Source organism: Salvelinus fontinalis, chromosome 28 (genome assembly GCF_029448725.1).
Source record: "Salvelinus fontinalis isolate EN_2023a chromosome 28, ASM2944872v1, whole genome shotgun sequence".
Classification (NCBI taxonomy): Eukaryota; Metazoa; Chordata; class Actinopteri; order Salmoniformes; family Salmonidae; genus Salvelinus; species Salvelinus fontinalis.
The window spans coordinates 17,587,767-17,608,221 of record NC_074692.1 but is presented as its reverse complement, the minus strand read 5'-3'; the positions used below and the strand labels follow the sequence as shown (position 1 = coordinate 17,608,221).

General features: G+C 40.7%; 1 protein-coding gene across 4 annotated transcripts in view; it reads right to left on the bottom strand.

The window, feature by feature from the left end:
* LOC129826305 (EGF-like repeat and discoidin I-like domain-containing protein 3) overlaps positions 1-18,205 on the bottom strand; it is a 283,677-nt gene extending 265,472 nt beyond the window's left edge. For all 4 annotated transcript variants that reach the window (XM_055886873.1, XM_055886874.1, XM_055886875.1 and 1 more), the window contains exon 1: positions 17,728-18,205. In XM_055886873.1, the coding sequence (XP_055742848.1) occupies positions 17,728-17,791 (64 nt within the window). In that variant the 5' untranslated portion in view covers positions 17,792-18,205. The remainder of the gene's footprint in view (positions 1-17,727) is intronic.
* Between the last annotated feature and the right edge of the window lie 2,250 nt (positions 18,206-20,455).

Below are 20,455 nucleotides of genomic sequence, written 5' to 3'. Positions count from 1 at the left end.
TTGTTAACTTTTACTGCCTCTGAAACCCGGATCCGGGATCCGGGATCCCGCCCCACCCCCCCCCCACACTGATTAGCATCGCTAGCATAGCGTCACATTTAAATAGTAGCATCTAAATATCATTAAATCACAAGTCCAAGACACCTAATGAAAGATACAGATCTTGTGAATCAAGTCACCATTTCAGATTTTTAAAATGTTTTACAGGGAAGACAAAATATGTAAATCTATTAGCTAACCATGTTAGCAAAAGACACCCTTTTTCTTTGTCCACCATTTTTTCTCAACACCAGTAGCTATCACCAATTCGGCTAAACTAAGATATTGATAGCCACTAACCAAGAAAAAAGCTCATCAGATGACAGTCTGATAACATATTTATGGTATAGGATAGGTTTTGTTAGAAAAATGTGCATATTTCAGGTATAAATCATAGTTTGCCATTGCAGCCACAACACAAATCTCACCAAAGCGACTAGAATTACTATAGAGAGCAACGTGTATGACCCATTTACTCATCATAGAACATTTCATAAAAATAGACAAAGCATAGCAATGGAAAGACACAGATCTTGTGATTTCAGACAACATTTCAGATTTTCTAAGCGTTTTACAGCGAAAACACAATAAATCGATAAGTTAGCATACCACATGTGCAAACGTCACCCCAGCATGAATTCAAGCCAAAGGGAGCGATATCGTTATCATCGCCAAAATATATAAATCTTTTCACTAACCTTTTCAGAATTCTTCCGATGACACTCCTGTAACATCATATTGTTTGTTCGAAAATGTGCATATTTAGCCATAAAAAAACGTGGTTATACAATGAAAATAGTAGCAAATCAAGCCTGAACATGTCGGACGCCCTCTTTCATAGTGATCTAGTTTAATCGAAAGCTAATCATATACTTGACAAAAAAATACAGGGTTGACAGGAATCGAAAGACAAATTAGTTCTTAATGCAATCGCTGATTTACATTTCTAAAATTATCCTTACTGTGCAATACAGGGTTCGCCAAGCGAAGCTATAGCAAACAAAATGGCGGATTATGCGTTTAAAATATTTCGACAGAACAACGATTTATCATATTAAATATTTCTTACTATGAGGTGATTTTCCATCAGATTCTTGGGCAATGCATCCTTTCTTGGGTCTAATCTTCTTTTGGTCGAAAGATGTCCTCTGTCCGTCGAAATGACCACTAACGTTCGACCGGGACCCAGAAACGTGCCCGGTGCTTGAAAGTGCATAACAAAGCAATGCCTCAAAATCGCACTAAACGGATCTAAATTGCTATAAAACGGTTCAGATTAACTACGTTATGATGTTTCTAACTCCTATATCGAATTAAATTACAGATACATTTCACGTTGATAACCGAGCCTCTGAAAATGGCGTCCCGAGGTCCTCTTCTGCGTAATGGCAAGAGTCGAAAGGGGGGCTACCCTCACTCCTTCGCCTTTTATAACCTCTGAGAGCTACGCAGAAAGCCCATTCCACTTCTCATTGGTTACTGACATCCAGGGGAAGGCGGGTGCAGTTCATGTCGTTCCATAGGATATACAGAGACTTTCAAAACTGATCTGAAATCAGAGCTTCGCTCTCAGACCATCGCAGTACCTGTCATGGATTTCGCTGTAGAAAGAGTTCTGGGTCACCCACAGACAAAATTCCAACGGCTATAGAAACTAGAAAGTGTTTTCTATCCAATAGAATTAATAATATGCATATTGTACGATCAAGAATTGAGCACGAGGCAGTTTAATTTGGTGACACCTAGAAATAAAAAATGCTAATTGCGCCACCTATTGGCAAAAGGTTAAATCACAGCCTTATCCTAAAATTGATTAAATACATTTTTTCCTCAACAATCTATACATAATTCCCCATAATGACAAAGCGAATTTTTTGAATTTTATGCTAATGTATTCAAAATAAAAACTGAAATACCTTACTTACATTGGTTATGACACTAGAAATTGAGCTCAGCAGCATCCTGTTTCCATTGATCATCATTGAGAAGTTTCTACTATTTGATTGGAGTCCACCTGTGGTAAATTCTATTGATTGGACATGATTTGGAAAGGCACACACCTGTCTATATTTTTTATTTATTTAATTGTACCTTTATTTAACTAGGCAAGTCAGTTAAGAACAAATTCTTATTTTCAATGACGGCCTAGGAACAGTGGGTTAACTGCCTTGTTCAGTGGCAGAACAACAGATTTGTACCTTGTCAGCTCGGGGATTCGATCTTGCATCCTTTCGGTTACTAGTCCAACGCACTAACTACTTAACCTGTTGAGGATGGGGGCGCTGTTGTGACTATTTATGCTAATCGTGTAATTTTTGAAACGGCTTCCCACAAAATCCTTGATCGTACAATATGCATATTATTATTATTATTGGATAGAAAACAGTCTATAGTTTCTATAGGAGTTGAAATTTTGTCTCTAAGTGGAACAGAGCCCATTCTACAGCAATTTCCCTGACATGGAGTCAGATTTCAGAAATGTTGGCCACTGTTCTGGAGTCAGTTAAAAGGGCACTGTTATTGCTATGACTATACGGACACTGCTTACGTCTTCCCCTGGATGCCTTTACGTGATGACGATTTCAATGGGGTCGATTGCGCGTTCACAGGCACTATAAATTAAAAAACCCTGTAGCTAGCAAGTCTTTTCTTGGTGCGTAACGCGCGTGGAGGACACCGACCCGCTCCTGTTCCAAGCGTTAGTTTAGCCTGTTATATTTCTCCGGTCATCTTTTTACTCGTTATAGGAGTTAAAAACATCATAAGGTAGTTAATTTAAAGCGTTTTATAGCAATTTATATCCGTTTAGTGCGATTTTGGGACATTTATTTTTGAAACGCTGTGAATAGCTGGGCACGCTTTTCAGTTCATCCCGAACGCAGTTGGCATTTCCACATGGCAAGAGGACAGCTTTCCACCAAAAGACGATTACTCCCAAGAAAGGATCCTTTGCCCAAGATACTGATGGAAGAACAGCTCAAAGTAGGACATTTTTATTATGATAAATCGTGTTTCTGTCGAAAAATGTTAGTGGCTTAGGACGCCATGTTTTTTGACGTAGCTTCGCTTGGCGCAAACTGTATTGAAAAGTAAGGATAATTTAAAAAATGTAATTCCGCAATTGTATTAAGAATTAAATTGTCTATCAATCCCTGTCCACCCTATATTTTTTAGTCACGTTTATGAGTATTTATGTATAAGAGTAGATCACTGTCTAAGTGGCGCAAGGACATTTTCTGACCAGCTGAGCTACATTTCACATTGTCTAACCATGATTTTGGTGGCTAAATATAAACATTTTCGATCAAACTCTATATGGATTGTGTAATATGATGTTACAGGAGTGTCATCGGAAGAATTCTGAGAAGGTTAGTGAAAAAATTAATATATTTTGGCGATGTTGACTTTTATCGCTCACTTTGGCTAGAATCAATGCTGGGCTGCTATGTGCTATGTGCTATGCTAATATAACGATTTATTGTGTTTTCGCTGTAAGACACTTAGAAAATCTGAAATATTGTCTGTATTCACAGGATCTGTGTCTTTCGATTAGTGTATGCTGTGTATTTTTACGAAATGTTTGATGATTAGTAGTTAGGTAAACACGTTGCTCATTGTAATTATTCTAGTCCATTTGTGACGGTGGGTGCAATTGTAACCTATGCCATCTACCTGAAATATGCACTTTTTTCTAACAAAACCTATCCCATACCATAAATATGTTATCAGACTGTCATCTGATGAGTTTTTTTGTTGGTTAGGGGCTATAAATATCTTAGTTTAGCCGAATTGGTGATAGCTACTGGTGTTGGTGGACAAATAAAAGATGGTGGATTATGCTAATGTGTTTTTAGGTAATAGATGTACATCTTTACATATTGTGTCTTCCCTGTAAAACATTTTAAAAATCGGACATGTTGACTGGATTCACAAGATCTGTGTCTTTCATTAGCTGTATTGGACTTTAATGTGTGAAAGTTAAATATTTTAAAAATATATTTTTTTTGAATTTCGCGGCACTGGTTTTTCAGTGGGGGGGGGGGGGGGCGTGCCGCTAGCGGCACGCTCATCCTAGACAGGTTAATAAAGGTCCAACAGTTGACAGTGCCTGTCAGAGCAAAAACCAAGCCATGAGGTCAAAGGAATTGTCCATAGAGCTCCGAGACAGGATTGTTATCGAGGCACAGATCTGGGGAAGGGTAACAAAAAAATGTCTGCAGAATTGAAGTTCCACAAGAAGACAGTGGTCTCTATCATTCTTAACCTGTCTAGGATCAGCGTGGCGCTAGCGGCACCCCCCCCCCCCCCCCCACTGAAAAACCAGTGCCGCGAAATTCAAAAAAAATATTTTTTTAAAATATTTAACTTTCACACATTAAAGTCCAATACAGCTAATGAAAGACACAGATCTTGTGAATCCAGTCAACATTTCCGATTTTTAAAATGTTTTACAGGGAAGACACAATATGTAAAGATGTACATCTATTACCTAAAAACACATTAGCATAATCCACCATCTTTTATTTGTCCACCAACACCAGTAGCCATCACCAATTCGGCTAAACTAAGATATTTATAGCCCCTAACCAACAAAAAAACTCATTAGATGACAGTCTGATAACATATTTATGGTATGGGATAGGTTTTGTTAGAAAAAAGTGCATATTTCAGGTATATGGCATAGTTTACAATTGCACCCACCATCACAAATGGACTAGAATAATTACAATGAGCAACGTGTTTACCTAACTACTAATCATCAAACATTTCGTAAAAATACACAGCATACACGAATTGAAAGACACAGATCCTGTGAATACAGACAATATTTCAGATTTTCTAAGTGTCTTACAGCGAAAACACAATAAATCGTTATATTAGCATAGCACATAGCACATAGCAGCCCAGCATTGATTCTAGCCAAAGTGGGCGATAACGTCAACATCGCCAAAAATATATTAATTTTTTCACTAACCTTCTCAGAATTCTTCAGATGACACTCCTGTAACATCATATTACACAATCCATATAGAGTTTGATCGAAAATGTTTATATTTAGCCACCAAAATCATGGTTAGACAATGTGAAATTTAGCTCAGCTGGTCAGAAAATGTCCTTGCGCCACTTAGACAGTGATCTACTCTTATACATAAATACTCATAAACGTGACTAAAAAATATAGGGTGGACAGGGATTGATAGACAATTTAATTCTTAATACAATTGCGTTATTACATTTTTTAATTTATCCTTACTTTTCAATACAGTTTGTGCCAAGCGAAGCTACGTCAAAAAACATGGCGTCCTAAGCCACTAAAATGTTTCGACAGAAACACGATTTATCATAATAAAAATGTCCTACCTTGAGCTGTTCTTCCATCAGTATCTTGGGCAAAGGATCCTTTCTTGGGAGAAATCGTCTTTTGGTGGAAAGCTGTCCTCTTGCCATGTGGAAAAGTCAACTGCGTTCGGGATGAACTGAAAAGCGTGCCCAACTTTTCACATCGTTGCAAAAATAAATGTCCCAAAATCGCACTAAACGGATATAAATTGCTATAAAACGCTTTAAATTAACTACCTTATGATGTTTTTAACTCCTATAACGAGTGAAAAGATGACCGGAGAAATATAACAGGCTAAACTAACGCTTGGAACAGGTGCGCGCCGGTGTCCACTTTGCTCATGACGCAGCTCCCAAAGAATGACTAGCTTCAGGGTTTTTTCATTTGTAGGGCCTGTGAACGTGCAATCGACCCCGTTGGAATCGTCATCACGTAAAGGCATCCAGGGGAAGACGTAAGAAGTGTCCGTATAGTCATAGCAACGACAGTGCCCTTTTAAATGACTTCAGAAGAGTGGCCAACATTTCTCAAATCTGACTCCATGTCAGGGAAATTGCTGTAGAATGGGCTCTGTTCCACTTAGAGACAAAATTTCAACTCCTATAGAAACTATAGACTGTTTTCTATCCAATAATAATAATAATATGCATATTGTACGATCAAGGATTTTGTGGGAAGCCGTTTAAAAAATTAGCCACATTAGCATAAGTAGTCTAAACAGCGCCCCCATCCCCAACAGGTTAAATGGCAGAAGTTTGGAACCACAAAGACTCTTCCTAGAGCTGGCCACCCAGCCAAACAGCAATCGGGGGAGAAGGGCCTGGGTCAGGGAGGTGACCAAGAACCTGATGGTCTTTCTGACAGAGCTCCATAGTTCCTCTGTGGAGATGGGAGAACCTTCCAGAAGGACAATCATCTCTGCAGCACCCCACCAATCAGGCCTTAATTCTAGTGGTCAGACGGAAGCCTCTCCTCGGTAAAAGGCAGATAACAACCCACTTGGAGTTTGCCAAAAGGCACCTAAAGGACTGACAGACCATGATCAACAAGATTCTCTGGTCTGATGAAACCAATATTGAACTCTTTTGCCTGAATGCTAAACATCATGTCTGGAGGAAAACTGGCACCATCCCTAAGGTGAAGCATGGTGGTGGCAGCATCATGCTGTGGGGATGTTTTTCAGCGGCAGGGACTGGGACACTAGTCAGGATCGAGGGAAAAATGAACGGATCAAAGAACAGAGAGATCCTTGATGAAAACCTGCTCCGGAGTGCTCGGGACATCAGACTGGAGTGAAGGTTCACATTCCAACAGGACAACAACCCTAAGCACACAGCAAAGACAACGCAGGAGCATCTTCAGGACAAGTCTCTGAATGTCCTTGAGTGGCCCAGCCAGACTTGAACCCAACCAAACATCTCTGGAGAGATCTGAAAATAGCTGTGCAGCAACGCTCCCCATCCAACCTGACAGAGCTTGAGTATATCTGCAGAGAAGAATTGGAGAAACTCCCTAAATACAGGTGTGCCACGCTTGTAGCGTCATAGCCAAGAAAACTCAATGTTGTAATCGCTGCCCAAGGTGCCTCAACAAAGTACTTAGTAAAAGGTCTGAATACTTATCTAAATGTGATATTTCATTTATTTATTTATTTTACATATGTAAACATAAAAAAAAAAAAAAAACATTTCGCTTTGTCATTATGCGGTATTTATGTGTAGATTTATGAGGGGAAAAATTATTTAATCCATTTGGAATAAGGCTGTAACTTTAAAAAAGTAAAGGGGTCTGAAAACATTCCGAATGCACTGTATTTATGCTGCAGGAGAACAAAAGTGTAAAAAAGTCCATGATTTGGAGTGCACCCCTCCAGAATTAAAATGAGCTCCCCCTGTCTCCTGGGGTATGTCGGAAGAAAGACCTTGAACCACCTCCACCCCGGTCTGCCCAATGCATCACTGGGGGCAAACTATCTGCCCTCAAGGACACCTACAGCACCCGATATCACAGGATTTCCAAAAAGATAGTCAATGACATCACCACCCGAGCCTATTCACCCCGCTATCATCCAGAAGGAGAGGTCAGTACAGATGCATCAAAGCTGGGACCGAGAGACTGAAAAACAGCTTCTATCTCAAGGCCATCAGACTGTTGAATAGCCATCACTAGCCGGCTTCCACCCGGTTACCAAGCCCTGCACCTTAGAGGCTGCTGCCCTTAATACATCGACTTGGAATAACTGGCCATTTTATTAATGGAACACTAGTCACTTTAATAATGTTTGAATAATGTTTACATACTGCTTTACTCATATGTGTATACTGTATTCTATTCTACTGTATTTTAGTCAATGTCACTCCGATATTGCTCAATCTAATATTTATAGATTTCGTGATTCCATTATTTTACATTAAGACTTGTGAATTGTTAGACACTCCTGCACTGTTGGACTAGGAACACAAGCATTTCGCTACACCCGCAATAACATCTGCGAAAGATGTGTGTGTGACCAATAACATTTGATATGCTTTGAGGAACACTCCTTCACCAAATCTGTGATTAAATGTGGATAATATCGTGACCGGAACAATACAAATAAAATATAGCATGTCCTTAACAGACCATAAAGGGCCAAAAACAAAAAGCATCTGGCTCTGGTTTGTTGTGAACAGATAAAAGATAAATCACATCCAAAAGCTCTCTGCGTCATCCCTCTGTTCAATCCCTGGATCCATAATCTCCTTACAATGCCCGTCCAACTTTAATCTCACAAACAGTCTCAAAGAATCTGTTTTATTCTGCATCTCTAACTCGCTGGAAACCTTAGGAAACCTATTGGCCTCTGATTTGGTCTTGCTGTTGTGGTCACATAACAATCTCTTATCGAGAAACATTATTTAAGCGATATGTAACTACCCTTTTGGACACATGAATGGAAACACTTAACACCTTATACCACTTACTTAGTTTGCAGGGAAGTGAAAAGGATTATCATCATTGTATTGCCCTGTTGTTAGAGAGTTATGAAGGATTCACCAGGTACCATGACAATAACAAGCTTACTTATAGGCCTGAAGATCCCAAAGCATCAATAATCATAATTCTGCTACAGAAACACTTGGAAAGGCTAATCAAAATGTAGATATATCGTGGATCACTGCCAGCCGATGCTACTGTATTTGACCCGCTATTTCAAAACCTTACCAAGGACAATAGCATCCAGATGACATGATGCCCCCTTGACACATATACAAAGTATTTTAGCAGTTGAGTCATCATTTCTTCTTAATCCAAGCCACGGGTCTCACGAATTCCAAATCTGTAAACGAATGGGCTACTGAGTTCTTTGCTGCAAAGTTTAAGCACACTTACTGTAACACAGACTGACACCACAAACGGAAACAATTGAATATCTGTTTTACTAGGATCAGAGGACTCTATCACTACAATATGCCTATGTCCAGCTTCCAGGAGCCTTATTGGACTGAAAAATGACCATTATCAGAATGCTAAGGAGATGACAGTCCGAGTCATTACATATATTGCGAGAGGCTAGAGTAAGTCGTAGAGTGAGGTAAGTTTTAATTTTTATTTAACTAGGCAAGTCAGTTAAGAACAAATTCTTATTTTCAATGACGGCCTAGGAACAGTGGATTAACTGCCTTGTTCAGGAGCAGAATGACAGATTTGTACCTTTCAGCTCAGGGATGCAACCTTTAGGTTACTAGTCCAACGCTCTAACCACTAGGCTACGCTGCTGCCCCAGGTTAAGTTGTCCTAGTTGTTCAGGTAAGGGTAAGGGATAGAAAAGGGTTAAAAAAAGTATTAAAAAAATAACACGGCCACTCATGGATTACGTGTCGTGATTTTACAATCTCTGCCACCCTCAACAAACCAGCCTGCACTTCACACCCTTTAAAATGAAATACAGTGCCTTCAGAAAGTTACCAGGTGGAATTAAAATTGATTTAATAGGGTTTTTTTCAACGATTTACACAAAATACTCTAATGTCAAAGTGGAAGAATCATTTATTTTTTATTTATTTTTATGAGAAAAAACCCCACAGTATCTTGATTTGTATTTAGGACATAAAGTTAATTTCTTTCCACATTTTTGCAGTTTTACTTTAGTGCCTTATTGCAAACAGGATGCATGTTATGGAAAAAAATATTTTCTTTACAGGCTTCCTTCTCTAACTATAATATTGTTGAGACATCCTCAGTTTTCGCCTATCACAGACATTAAACCATATAACTGTTTTAAAGTCACCATTGGCCTCATGGTGAAATTCCTGAGCGGTTTCCTTCCTCTCCGGGTAATGTGTTAGGAAGGAAACCTGTATCTTCGTAGTGACTGTGTGTATTGATACACCATCCAATATGTAATTAATAACTTCACCATGGTGAAAGGGATATTTCATGTCTTATTTTTTTTTACCCATCGACCAATAGGTGTTTGTCTCTGTGAGGCATTGGAAAACCTCCCTGGTCTTTGTGGTTGAATCTGTGTTTAAAATTCACTGCACGACCGAGGGAATCCCGGGAATACGGGAATCCCCTGTTACTTCTGTGCGAGTATGTCTACCACTTCCGTTAATGATAAACATCTTCTGGTAGATGGAAAAGCTTTCCCAAAAACCTTCGCCATCAAATGCCAACCTGGCAGAATGATATTATGATTTCATCAGTAAATTAGTCATTTGTTTTGCATACTTCATCACGTGTGCTAAACAACAGTACTAAATGCATTCTGGCTTAAATGCATTCTGGCTTGAATTAAAGGTTAACTACATCAAAAAAAATAAGGAACTCCAAGACCTCAAAAGTGGTTTCCTGATGTTGTTTAAGCATTGTTGTGGTCTTAGAACATCCAATGTAGTTGTTTTTCAATCATTAAAAAGAGTGTGATTTTGAGAGCAGATATCTGAAAAATCTGGGAACATTCCCGAAACCTGGAAAAACACAACCAAGAAAATGGATTTGGCAGAAAAATAAATGTAATTACGCAAAAATGTAACAGATTTTATAAGGCCCTATTTAGGTCACTGATGGTAGGGACGTCAAACGTTCAGGCTGCTGCACAGACACTATGGAGGCTCAAGTCTCGAACGCCCGGTTAAATTGTGTTGTAGAGCATTACAGACACTATTGAATTATTTTGCCTAATTTAATTATTTTGTCTTACGCTCATTTCCCTACATTTAACATTTACATTTAAGTCATTTAGCAGACGCTCTTAACCAGAGCGACTTACAAATTGGAAAGTTCATACATATTCATCCTGGTCCCCCCGTGGGAATTGAACCCACAACCCTGGCGTTGCAAGCGCCATGCTCTACCAACTGAGCCACACGGGACCAATCTCCCTAATCTGGACACTTGGTGTTACTACCTTACACAAGCTTGCATTTTCACCCCATAAAATTGAGTGAATTACACATCCCTTTAATCTCAGATTGGAGATGTTGGTATAAAAGTTTACAGTTATCCCGATGACATAAGATAGATTGCTTAAAACAGATCAATATCTTTGGTTTTGTATGGTTCATTTTGTCACACACTGGGGTGCACAAGACTTACAATGCAGAGTTAATTTTCAAACTCAAATGGCACGGAAAATTCAGGGCGGTTTCTCTATAAAAGTTGCCACACACCAAACACTGATTTGAGGCAGTGGCAGCAAACCGTTAAATGGCAGCAAACCGTTGATATCACTGTTGATATCTCATGCCGCATCTTGATTTGGTTTGTTTCCTTTTCCTTGATGGCAGCCTCCCGAAATGAACATCCAACATTCCATAATATAAATATAAGCCTTCTCATCTATAGGCTATTCCAAGTTTCCGTGTGGACTTTGAAAAGTGTCAGTTTAAAGCAGCAATCTGCAGTTCAAACAATAACAAAGCAGACCCTGCCACTATTTTGATAGAAGGCTGAGGGATATGGCTAGAGGAATTCAACCACTCTCAGACTCATGGACAGAGCTATGGATACAAGGACTGACCATCCATGATATCAACATGACAGTTTTAGACATGTTTTGAGGCGAAACAGTGTTTGTTTCTATTTACTTAGTTTACAACCAAAGGAGTAAAACAAGTTTATATTTTGGGTTCTCATGTGGTACAGTTGAACTAAGCTTTTGAGGCATCTATAAGTTATATTCTTCAAGAATCAATGGGTATACTGTATATCATAAATGTAAAAGTATAAAAATGTATGTAGCATCTGCAGATTGCCCCTTTAAACAGTGCTACACCTCAAATGTTTCCCCCCTTTTCCATTGATTTCAACATGATATCGATGAAGTGATTACCGCGTTGGCGACCAACTTGAATCAAAATTGTAATAGGATATTTTTGCCGTATCGCCCAGCCCTATGTCAGGCATGAAAGTCATGGAGGACAAAACAGATAATTCCACAGCAAAGACAAATACCACCACGGTCAACAGCATGTCAGAGCATGAAAAAAATTAACTCTGCTCCGAATATTAATACGATTGAACAGTATCTGCACTGACAATGAATAGCAGGTTAGCGTTTTTCATCGTGAATCTTGTTTTGTAAGCAGCTCTGCAGAGTGGCCACTAGCTGGCCCAGCCACAAAATCATACATTCAATTTTAAATGTAACCCTAACCTTAACCCTGATCTTAACCACACTGCTAACCCTAATGCCTAACCTAACCTTAAATTGAGACCAAAAAACACATTGTTGTTTTCATGACTTTTTGCAATATTGCCAATATTTTGACTTTGCAGCTGGCCCATCCGGCGGAAATCACTCAGTTCTGCCTCAGGGACAAGACTCATCCCCATAAATATCAACCTGCCAATGAATAATGCAATCAAACTTCATCCAAGAGAAAAAAGAGAACAGTGCATGCAATGACACTTCATCAAGAGCAGAGGGTATTATGCAAAGATTAATTCCTGTTTCGCCCCAGTGTCTATGTTGCATTTCCGTACGCTTGGGTTGTCGTCCAATCAGCACCCAGGATTGTCACCGTTATCGTGGCTGATGATCTCATAGTTTGACCTCTTGCCTTTGATTGAAGACAATGCCATTTACAGCGATAGTGAAGGTCAGTGAGGTAGATTGCAAGTCTGTGTTATTAAAAGTGACTTAAACAGAAGCTATAAACTTTCAACAGGGAATGGTGTACATTTGTAATGGGCTTTCAGATAGATCGCTATCATCTGCATTAATTTAAGCCTCACATGGTTTACTAATATGCAATTGCTTGGTAAACGGAAACCAAAATCTATTGTCTCTTATTGTGAGGGCAGCTTTTTCATTTTTCCTTTGACGCAATCAGTTTCAATTGACTTCAAAGTGTCTAATTCAATGCTAACCAAAGACAATTCAAGAATTTAAATGATATTTTAGTATTCACAGACCCTGCATATATAACATATATAATGCTCTGTCTGTTGTTCTTAAGAAATACCACAGACCATCTTGTACAAATATCAGTCATTTATTTTCACACTGATTTGAGGTTTTGGACATCCTAATGCAATTATGGTCAAATAAATACAATTTACTTGTAAGTCTGCTCTAAAAGACATCTCCAGGGTTATCAGACTAGTGCACTAGCCACATCGCTATGACAGGTCACATACAGTATTACCCAGGTATGGTTGGTCATTTTTTGGGACATCTAAGTGAATTACACATAATGCACATTGCTTGATAAAGCCTCATAATCATGTCATGACAAATCGACCACATAGCTTTTCAGAATTAAAGTTACACGAAGCTAACATCTCCTGCCCTCCCATCTCGATTCAAGCACCCCATTATCCGAAGACAATCTGCTAGGTTAAATCAACCGTCATCGTCAATATAGCACAATCTCATGACTCAGAACTAATTTCCAATCCACAGGACTGATGGGTAAATTGAAGGGTTCTTGAGTTGTATAATGATTTCCTCGGCAGATTGACACTGATATTCGATAAAATATACTTACCCTTCCGCTCTCTTGCACACACACAACACACACAACAGCCACCTACACTACATTACCAAAAGCATGTGGACACATTCGTCGAACATCTACATCTAAAATCATGGGCATTAATATGGAGTTGATCGGCCCATTGCTGCTATAACAGACTCCACTCTTCTGGGAAGGCTTTCCACTAGATGTTGGAACATTGAAATCAGGTACTTGCATCCATTCATCCACAAGAGCATTAGTGAGGTCGGGCACAGATGTTGGACAATTAGGCCTGGCTCGCAGTCGGCATTCCTATTCATCCCAAAGGTGTTCGATGGGGTTGAGGTTAGGGCTCCATGCAGTCCAGTCAATTTCTTCCACTGTAACGTTCCTGACCTATTTTTATGTTATTTTGATTATGTTTAGTTGGTCAGGGCGTGAGTTGGGGTGGGCATTGTATGTTGTGTGTGTTTGGTTAGTCCATGGGTGTTGTATGTGTATGGGATAGTGTTTGTTAGGTTGTCTAGTTATGTCTATGGCTGCCTAGATTGGGTCTCAATCAGAGACAGCTGTCATTCATTTGTCTCTGATTGGGAGCCAGATTTAAGGTAGCCATAGGCAGTAGGCTTTTGTGGGTGTTTGTTCCTGTGTCCTCACATGGACGGTTGAAGGTTAGTCACGTTTGTTGTTTTGTAGTTTTGTAGTGTTTTGTTTGCTGTTTTCATTAAAAGATGGCTTATTTCCCTCAATCCGCATCTTGGTCCTATCCATGCTCCTTCTCGTCTAAGGGGGAGAACAACATTGACTGCCTTTACATCCACAACGATCTTGAAAAATCATTTCTGTATGGACCTTTCTTAGTGCACGGGGGCATTGTCATGCTGAAGGAAAGGGCCTTCCCCAAACTGTTGCCACAAAGTTGGAAGCACAGAATCGTCTAGAATGTCATTGTATGCTGTAGTGTTAAGATTTCCCTTCACTGGAACTAAGGGGTCTAGTGGTGTTTGATGCCATTCCATTCACTAATTTACAGTGGGCTTAATTAATGCTGTGTGATGCTTCAACTCACTGTCCTCATTACACTCTTCAGCAGTGGCGGTTCTAGCTTGTATGGCTTCCGGGGCAAACCCCACCCCAAAAAACACCATTCTGCACTGTCACGGATCCCTCCGGATCTTTCATTACGCACACCTGTCCCCTATTCCCACGGATTGTATTTGTATATATGTACCCTTTGGTTTCCATTGGGCGTTCAATTATTGCTACAATGTCTGTGGGTGCATGTGAGTACCTGTGCTGTATGTTTTGGCTTTCGTGCTGTTGTGGATTGCACAGATGATTACGGGTCTTGTACCATGTGTTATTTATGTAAGGTACTCCTCGCTCTTTTGTTTTGGGTTTCTACCCTGTTTTATTACGTATTTGTTTGGTCTTTTTCCACGTGCCTTTACACAGCACGCAGCAATTTGGGTTTAATTTTTTAAAAAAAATTGTATTCCTGCACCTGTCTCCCTTTTCATTTATGCCAACGTGACATGCACTAACTGTAATTTTTATTCAGATATTTGGAACAACACAAATAGATATTCATAACATTTAAAACTATATACATATAAAAATATATCAAAAATAAGTAACAAAGACAAACAGAAACAAATTTGTTGCTATGGCACTCGAGCATCAATACATTACCCATCCCCCAACACTGTCAACCAAGAGTCAAGACTAAACCAATTCACCTTGGTGGTGTGCAGATGTGTTTTATATTATTCTCAACGATTTCACACAAACCAGAAAAAAATGCAACAATATGTCTGTGAAACTTTATATTCACAGTTTATGAATGAGTTGTGGTTTATTTGGTCGTAGTGTGACTGATTTTACTAATTGCATTGATACTGTACAAAGTTAGAGGTGCGCTATTTGATAGATTACCTCGTGCTTCCAGTTGGGAGACCTGTGGTCAACCTACCCTGCCCCCATCCCCATCTCATACTTCTGAGTGGGAGACCTTCCCAGGCAGTAGCCTGCCTAGCTCACAAACTAGAATCAGCGAGCCCACTCCGACAAGGTTAATTGACCCAGAGTCCCACACGGTGACATGATATCATTGACGTGATGTGCAAATGAGCGATAGAAAACCGATCGCGCAAATGTCACCATTCCACATTTTTTTGTGCAGGTTCCCCGTGCTGCCGCCGGCATGATTCCGCCCTGGGCGGCTGCACATGTCACCTATACCTAAATCCGCTACTGCTCTCCAGTATCAGTTGAACATATCAAAGGAGGGTAATTGGCAGGCCAATCAAGTCAACATTTCTCAGTGTAAAACATTATGCAATATGAAATATTCTATGGTCACCATAATTGCACAGGATAACTGTTGATTTCTCAATCCTAATCTCTCAATGTTGATTAGTCATTTGCATTCTACAAACTGCAGTCAATTAACATTAGCCCAATCAGAGACGGAAGAGGAAGAGACACCTCACTGGCTGTTATTTTCTTCTGTATTTTTTTCTGGTTCAATGAAAGTCAATGAACTAAGTAGACCAGACCAAATCAATCACATGTATTTCTAAAGGCCTTTTTACATCAGCCGATGTCACAACCTGCTATACAGAAACCCAGCCTAAAACCCCAAACAGCAAGCAATGCAGATGTAAAAGAAAGGGAAAATCTCCCTAGAAAGGCCGGAACCTAGGAAGAAACCTAGAGAGGAACCAGGCTCTGAAGGGTGCCCAGTCCTCTTGTGGCTGTGCCGGGTGGAGATTATAACAGTACATGGCCAAGATGTTCAAACGTTCATAGATGACCAGCAAAGTCAAATAATAATAATCAAAGTTGTTGTAGAGCACAGGTGTCAAACTCATTCCACGGGGGGCCGAGTGTCTGCGGGTTTTCGCTCCTCCCTTATACTTGATTGATGAATTAACATCACTAATTAGTTAGGAACTCCCCACACCTGGTTGTCTAGGGCTTTATTGAAAGGAAAAAACAAAAACCTGCAGACACTAGGCCCTCCGTGGAATGAGTTTGACACCCCTGTTGTAGAGGGTGCAACAGGTCAACACCTCAGGAGTAAATGTCAGTCAAAAACAGCAGGTCCTGGACAAGGTAGCACGTCCGGCATAGCCGCAGGCAGAACAGTTGAAATTGGAGCAGCAGCACGACCCAGCCACTATTGCATTGGTGTCTATGGGAGACACACCCAGTTAGGTAGACCGGAACAGACCTTTTTTATGGTAAATGGCTTGAGTGAACTATCTTCATGTATCCACAATCTTTGGCCTAAACCAACTCAGCAGAGTTTAACATGCAACAGTCCTATTGGTAGCCTGTTCAATGGAATCCCAGGCGGAATTGCCTCGATGTTTTATGATGTCATGGGTAATATGGGTTCCCGCATTGCAACTAATGTAATAATGGGAAGAAAAAGCAACGGTTTGTCATTCTCTGACATTGTGGAGCAAGATTACATCTCGCTCCATCCTTCTTTGCTTAATAGCTTCCACATTTTGATCTGCTCGAGACATTTGTCATTTTCTGGCTTCTGTCGCCTTAATTATATGTGGGAACGCAACGCATAAAATTATGCTATAGTGTTTAGTTTTAAACAAAAGGATTAGGCCTTGGGAACGACATGTGTGCACTATGAACATATCATTAGTGTACTTCTATTTCATTAAACACGGGTTTAATAGTGTCGGATTAAATTATCTAGAGAAAATATATTCGCCAATCTTTAAACTTTCGAGACAATCCACATGTTAAATAATTTTACTCCACTGGATTAAATTCGAATGTGGCTCTGGCATATCCTGTTGTATCCATCAATTGCGCTCTTATAGGCTACGGAGTCGTCTTGTGGTGCACTTGATATAAGGCGACTAAAAAGAACATCTGAAGTCATGTTATTAGTTAGAAATGTAGAAAAAGAGCATCTTAAATCCTGTTATGAGTTAGAAATGTAGGTCCAGCCACCCCAGTAGACTAACATTGAGAGTAATGTCATATAGACAGAATTTGAGAGCCTTAGCCTATAGTTGACACAGTACTTCAATTGGGAAAGCTAGTGTGCTTACTCGTTAAAATCGGTATTATCATCTCCATAAAATGCCACACAGTACTGGCAAATCCCCCTAAAACTCAGTTAACATTCACTGTATATGTCTACTGTATTTGCCAATTACATGACAAGCAGTGCGTATTTAAAGTATTTTGTCACCTTCCGTATTAAAATATTCCACTTTGATAGGAAGTCAAATGTTTATTATCGCCTCAGATCATCTGTTTTAGGTGATGTCATTTGATTTACAGCAAACCATCCAGTCTTAAACCTTTGCTTACTTCCTCTCGGCTATCCTCATCCATAACCAGTAATTGCTCTCCTGTACTCACCTTTCACAAAATGTGGGACAGAAGCGCTCAAGCAGAGGACGATGGATACGAGTAACGGTCTCATCCTCTTTCAAATAGCAGGTTTCACTTGCAATGTGGGGAAATCAAGAAGAATAACTTTTCACGAGCAGAATGGCTAGTCTCTGAGTGGTATTAGCCTAGTGGTTTTATACCTCCTCCTCGATTGGTGGTGGTAAGTCCTCTTATTTTCCGGAGAGTCACAGACGCACTACCTGGAATGCCGAGTGTTGAAACAAGTGAGTGCCAGGGCTCCGGTGCCTTCCTTCCAGTCTTACCGCAGTGGTGCGCGATGCGCTGTGATAGACGAGAGATTGTGCGTGCGTGCTGGTCCCGGGGAGACGGTTTCACTGAGAGTGCACGTGAGTGTCAGGCAGTGTGTGTGCGAATGTGTGTGTACAACCCCTGGCGGTTGAGGAGCGTGCAGTAGGCTACACGGTCTGTCACAGTTATCCGACTGGGGCGCTGTCTCACTGATAAAGACAACCCCCTGCTCCTCCCCACACGTGCCGATACTGCCAATACAAAACACCGTCAAATACAGAAAGGTGCAGACCTACATTTTATCAGCCACTCTTCTCCCCGTTCTCTTTTCGTCCACCGGACCTCTGGGGAAGTGGGCTATGCGCACTGATGAAAACCAGGTCCCTGAGTTTAGCTGCTCCCAGCTCCAATTTGTAAACTCAAAAAAATGCTGGTTTGAAAACAACCTAATTTGGGTTATTTGATGACCCAGACCTGGATAAACATTGGACAGATCACATGCTGGGTTATTTTGACACAGCCAGTTGGGTTGCACAAATAACCCAATATTGGATTACCCAAACATGGGTTAGTTTAACCATTAGTTGTTGTCCGCTGCTCCCGGTCTAAGGCCCTGCATCTCAGTGCTAGAGGTGTCAATACAGACCCTGGTTTGATTCCAGGCTGCATCACAACCGGCCGTGATTTGGAGTCCCATAGGGTGGCACAAAATTGACCCAGCGTCTTCCGGGTTAGGGTTTGGTCGTGGAAAGCGTCATTGTAAATAAAAATTTGTTCTTAACTGACTTGACATTATTATTTACAAAACCACTAAATGTGTTTTTTTTACATATCCCAACATTGGGACAAGCATACCGCTCTCTAAAGGCAAAACGCCGTAAGTAAGTCATTTTTTGGAACAAAAATATAGACAGTCAGCAATTTCTGATACCATGATATATTCTGATCATCTGGTGAGTTCTTGAAACTAGATTAACCAGAACATTTATAGTGCATTTGGAAAGTGTTCAGACCCCTTCACTTATTCCACGTTTTGTTATTTTACAGCCTTATACTAAAACATATTAAATCGTTTTTCCACCCTAATCAGTCTACACACAATACCCCATAATGACAAAGCAAAACCAGTTTAGATTAGATTTTTTTGCAAATGTAAAAAAAAAATTATAATGAAAAATCACATTTAGATAAATATTCAGACCCTTTAGTCAGTACTTTGTTGAAGCACCTTCGGCAGAACCTTTGGCAGCGATTACAGCCTTGAGTCTTATTGGGAATGACGCTACAAGATTGGCACAACTGTATTTGGGAAGTTTCTCCCTTTCTTCTCTGCAGATCCTCTCAAGCTCTTTCAGGTTGGATGGGGGGGGGTGACTGCACAGCTATTTTAAGGTCTCTCCAGAGATGTTAGATCGGGTTCAAGTCCAGGCTCTGACTGGGCCACTCAAGGAGATTCAGAGACTTGTCCCGAAGCCACTCATGCGTTGTCTTGGATGAGTGCTTAGGGTCGTTGTCCTGTTGGAAGGTGAACCTTCGCCCCAGTCTGCTGTCGTGAGCACTCTGATCAGGTTTTCATCAAGGATCTCTCTGTACTTTGCTCCGTTCATCTTTCCCTCTATCCTGATTAGTCTCCCAGTCCCTGACACTGAAAAACAACCCACAGCATGATGCTGCCACCACCATGCTTCACCTTAGGGATGGTGCCCGGTTTCCTCCAGATGTGACGCTTGGCATTCAGGCCAAAGAGTTCAATCTTGGTTTCATCAGACCAGAGAATCTTGTTTTTTATGGTCTGAGAGTCCTTTAGGTGCCTTTTGGCAAACTCCAAGCGGGTTGTCATTTGCCAATTACTGAAGAGTGGCTTCCGTCTGGCTACTCTACCATAATGGCCTGATTGGTGGAGTGCTGCAGAGATGATTGTCCTTCTGGAAGGTTCTCCCATCTCCACAGAGGAACTCTGGAGCTCTGTCTAAGTGACCATCGGGTTCTTGGTCACCTCCCTGACCCAGGCCCTTGTCCTCCGATTGCTCAGTTTGGCCGGGTAGCCAGTTCGAGGAAGAGTCTTTGTGGTTTCAAACTTGTTCCATTTAAGAATGATGGAGGCCACAGTGTTTTGGGGGACCTTCAATGGTGCAGAAATGTTTTGGTACCCTTCCCCAGATCTGTGCTTCGGCACAATCCTGTCTCTGAGCTCTACGACAATTCCTTCGACCTCATGGCTTGGTTTTTGCTCTGACATGTGTAACAGTTTAGCTTCCGTCCTTCTCCTCGCCCCTACCTGGGCTTGAACCAGGGACCCTCTGCACACATAGACAACAGCCACCCTCGAATCATCGTTGCCCATCGCTCCACAAAAGCTGCGGCCCTTGCAGAGCAAGGGGAACAACCACTTCAGGGTCTCAGAGCGACTGATGTCACCGATTGAAACGCTATTAGCGCGCACCCA